General features: G+C 41.8%; 1 protein-coding gene across 2 annotated transcripts in view; it reads left to right on the forward strand.

The window, feature by feature from the left end:
* The window catches only part of plag1 (pleiomorphic adenoma gene 1), a 13,780-nt gene that overhangs the window by 8,585 nt on the left and 195 nt on the right, over positions 1-5,000 (forward strand). For both annotated transcript variants that reach the window (XM_052147723.1, XM_052147648.1), the window contains one exon: positions 2,130-5,000. This exon is cut by the window's right edge and continues 195 nt beyond it. In XM_052147723.1, coding sequence (XP_052003683.1) covers positions 2,130-3,081 — 952 coding nt within the window. In that variant the 3' untranslated portion in view covers positions 3,082-5,000. The remainder of the gene's footprint in view (positions 1-2,129) is intronic.

Genomic DNA, 5,000 nt, shown 5'->3' on the forward strand with positions numbered 1-5,000 from the left:
AATACATTCAATCTCTCAATCGATCAAAGTTTATCAACAGGTGAGTGGTCTAAGACCCTGTGGGGACTCTTGCCAAGTTGGATGTATTCCCAGATCAACATCCTTTGTTAGTCCTGGAACAACTTTCCTGTCAAACAAACATAGTCCTAACCTTAAAAAAGAAAAACAGCATACGGTATGTTGTGTTTATGATTCAGTCCACAACACATTTCTTAAATAGTCTACCCATCCAGACTTTCTTTGTCAACCTGCTTCACCAGTGAGATCACGATGGTTGAATTGCATTTGCGGGTATGTTGGCTTTGTGGGTACTAGCTTAAACTAGCATGGACCAGCATTGAAATTCATGAACATGACCTACATTGTGAAATCAGGAAATGTGGTATATTCTCCTAAATTGCAGTAAAAGTTCTTTGGTAAGTGTTTCTTCTTAAAACCTATTCACAAAGCTGCTGAGAATGTCTGCAATGCCATTTCTATTGTTGATTTCGTTGCTATGTTTGGTAACTTCTTGTTTTGGGAAATCTTAAGTTAATTTTCTACTCAAAATTAAATGTTACCACCATCTTGTTTTGTGCACCAAACGTTAAGCTCTGTGCAGATCCATTTTGTGATCCAACTGCCATTAATGTAAGATGATCATAGAGAGACAGATGGATGGACGGATGGACAGACAGACGATAGACAGACAGACTATAGATAGATCGATAGATAGATAGGCAGACAGACGATAGATAGATCGATAGATAGATAGACAAACAGACAGACAATAGACAGACAGCCAGATGATAGACAGACAGACAGACAGACGATAGATAGACAGACAGATGATAGACAGACAGACAGACAGACAGACTATAGATAGATCGATAGATAGATAGATAGACAGACAGACAGACGATAGACAGACAGCCAGATGATAGACAGACAGACAGACAGACTATAGATAGATCGATAGATAGATAGATAGACAAACAGACAGACAATAGACAGACAGCCAGATGATAGACAGACAGACAGACAGACAGACAGACAGACGATAGATAGACAGACAGACAGACAGACGATAGACAGACAGACAGACAGACAGACTATAGATAGATCGATAGATAGATAGATAGACAGACAGACTATAGATAGACAGACAGACTATAGATAGACAGACAGACAGATAGATAGATAGATAGACAGACAGACAGACAGACAATAGATAGACAGATAGACAGACAGATAGATAGATAGATAGACAGACAGACAGACAATAGATAGATAGATAGACAGACAGACAGATAGATAGACAGACAGACAGCCAGATAGATAGATAGACAGACAGACAGATAGATAGACAGACAGACAGCCAGATAGATAGGCAGACAGATGATAGATAGATAGATAGATAGATAGATAGATAGATAGATAGATAGATAGATAGACAGACAGACAGATATAGATAGACAGACAGATAGACAGACAATAGATAGACAGATAGACAGACAGATAGATAGATAGATAGATAGACAGACAGACAGACAATAGATAGGTAGATAGACAGACAGACAGATAGATAGACAGACAGACAGCCAGATAGATAGATAGACAGACAGACAGATAGATAGACAGACAGACAGCCAGATAGATAGACAGACAGATGATAGATAGATAGATAGATAGATAGACAGACAGATATCCTTTGCAGTCGACCTTTATCCCTCACGGAGGCTTGATTAGCCTAATACGGGACGGGGTGTGTAGGATCACGACCCGGCCCCGCCCTCCGCCCTGCCACAGAGTCCTCTTGACAACCCCTAACTTTTCACAGATTTAGGAGCTGGTTATAGTGCTAAAACACTTTGAGAAATACAATTAGAGTCCTAAAATTAGGACTGACACGCCCATTATTTGTAAGAGTTTCTACCAGTTAGGCGCTACTTTTAGCATTAAGATGTTTGTGAATACGGCCCCAGATATTTTGGCATTTTTTATGAAAAGACTTTCTCATTATTATCACCTCTGACAATCTTATATGTCAATGACCAGTATATACCTGAACCGCTTTATGCAACATTCACAAACTAATTTAATATCTTCTGGTGTAGTCCACTAACACTAATGCGTATTTGTCTCCGTAGGCACATGGCCACACACTCGCCAGAAAAAACACACAAGTGCAGCTACTGCGAGAAGATGTTCCACCGTAAAGATCACCTGAAGAACCACCTCCACACTCACGACCCCAACAAAGAGGCTTTCAGCTGCACAGAATGCGGCAAGAGCTACAATACCAAGCTGGGCTTTCGACGGCATCAAGCCCTGCACGCCGCACACCGCGGAGACCTCACCTGTCAGGTGTGTCTGCAGCCATACCCGAGCACCCCCCTACTGCTGGAGCACCTGCGCGGCCATGCCGGGAAAAGCGCTACCGCGACTAAGGAGAAGCGGCATCAGTGCGAGCACTGCGAGAGGCGTTTTTACACCCGTAAGGACGTTCGACGCCACTTGGTCGTGCATACGGGACGCAAGGACTTCCTGTGCCAGTACTGCGCCCAACGGTTTGGCCGCAAAGACCATCTGACCCGCCATGTCAAGAAGAGCCACGCTCACGAGCTGCTAAGGGTTAAAGCGGAGCCTGTGGACTTGATGGAGCCACGTTCCTCGCCAGCATCTGGGCCCCTCGCTTTGAGGTATCCGCTAGGTCACGCATCTTACTCGCCAACGCCGCCCTTGAGGGCGGAGATCGAAAGTTATCTCCTTGAGCTACAGGCCGAGGATCCGCCCAAGCTGAGTGCTGCTGCCACGGCGACCGGAGAGACGACGTCGTCCCTGGACTTCCTGTCTCCGCTGTTTAACTTTCTGCCTTACAACCAAGGGGCGGGGCCTGCTTTGGGAGTGCCTTACAGCCAGGAGGAGGGGCTACATCTGCCTACACCCATGCAAGACACGCCCGAGTCTCTTAGCCTCCTTCACACAATCACGCACTCGCACACGCTCCCACAAACCAACGTACTCGCTCCTACTTATACTCACCCGCCAACTCTGAATACAACCACCACCCTGCCTCGCTTCCACCAGGCCTTCCAGTAACCCAAATAGATACACTCACTTATAATTATTATAGCACTTAATTACTTTTGTAATAAGCTTAGGCCTTAGTCAAATTCAAACAACCTGGTTTTAATTGCGTTGCACGTATCACGGCAGTTTCCTTGTAAAATGAACTCTAGAGGCGCTACAACAAGAATGACGATTATTCATGTTCACACAAATCACAAGTAAAACGGCAGATTATCAGTTAATAAACACTTACTTTCCACCCTGTTTTACACAATGCTATTTGAAGACATTTAAACACTTTTACTATAGTAGTGCATGACTTACAGGTGATGCATTTTAACGTTTGCATTACATAACGAACTACAAGCTAGTTGCTCAACTGATAGAGCGCTGCACTTGCAATGCAAAGGACTGGGGTATGTGTCCTGAAGAGCACGCAAGTCGATATGTGAGCCGAAAGTATCATAGAAGCACCACAAAATTACACGGTTGCTTCAGCAATTGCATTATTACACTATCGGTTAGGTTTAGGTTTAGCATCGGTCGGTTTTGCTCATTTAAAACTCTGTTGCATCCACCTTAACCTCATCAGTTTGGGAGAAAATATAACTCGCTTTTAGCGCCACACAGTGGACATTTCACCTCGGAACTGCCACGGTACGTGTAATGAACCATCGCACGTGCAATATCGTTTCGCAAAAATTGTTGCCTGAATGAGATCAGGCTGAATTCAAACTAGCACAGAGCCGCACCGATACTCGCCATGGCAACGGTTACCTTCCTCAAGTCCGTGCTGCATTTCGAGGGTATTTCTTGAGGACAATGTCATATTTTAGGTCATTTCAAGAGGTCACAAATGCATTTCTTATTTTAGTTTCTATATAGAGGTGTTTTAGCAATCATATTAGCAATGGAGGATGCCAAACATCGGCTGACAACTGTAACTAAACAAGCAGGGCTCGGTTTGCAGTGAAGTTTCACTTACAATATCGGCAGAGACAGAGAGAGCATAGCTTTTAAAGTCTTCTCATTAGCACTTTGAACTTCTAGTGGTGTTGAAGTTCCATCAAAATCTACAAGATAGTTTGTCTAATGTCGTTTTCGTCTGTTTGTTCTTTGTATGGCTCATAAACTGTGGGGTACCAGCGTTTTAGTGACCGTGTCACAACTCTTCACAGCCAAAGGAAACCAAACCCCTCATAGCTATAGAGAGGAAGGCTCATCTCGTACGTTTCTTGTTCTGGATTGTTGTCTTGTTCTCGTTTTGTTGATGGCTGTACGCCTTCATGCTGCTGCTCGTTTTAAGGGCCTCAAAAGGACACCAGCGCAGAACTGCTTCACAATACAAACCAACAAAGGGAAAGATGGACAAAGACTTTCTCACACACTCATCCTCTCTCTCTCTCTCTTAAAGAAGTCGTTCACCCCATTATGTCATTATGTGCTCACCCTCATGACAGTCCAAACCCGTATGCTGTTATGTTTTCCATGGGAAACCAGAGGACGGATTTTGAAGAATTCTTACGCAGCTCTTTTCCAAACACTCAAAAAATAAATTGAATAATAATAATATATATATAATATATATTAGCTTATTTTTAAGATTTATGCATTTTGATATCATAACAAAATTCCATCAAATTAAATTGAACAAAATTTAATTAATAAAACTTAAAATATTTTGTTTTTTTATTTTATTTTGTTGAAGAATACTAAATTAAAATATATTAAGCTCCAACATTACTAATAAATAAACATTTTAATATATAGCAGCACTTATATAGAGAGTGCCGCTCAAATGTAACCACATATCAGAAATTATAAGTCAAAGGAAGTGACTGAATTAATATAAATAATTACATATTTAAATTAATATTAAATTCTATTTACATGAAATAATAAAAAGTAAAAATGCACACATTTATATACATACCTCAATATCAACCAAA

This window comes from Xyrauchen texanus, chromosome 1, assembly GCF_025860055.1.
Source record: "Xyrauchen texanus isolate HMW12.3.18 chromosome 1, RBS_HiC_50CHRs, whole genome shotgun sequence".
NCBI classification, from domain to species: Eukaryota; Metazoa; Chordata; class Actinopteri; order Cypriniformes; family Catostomidae; genus Xyrauchen; species Xyrauchen texanus.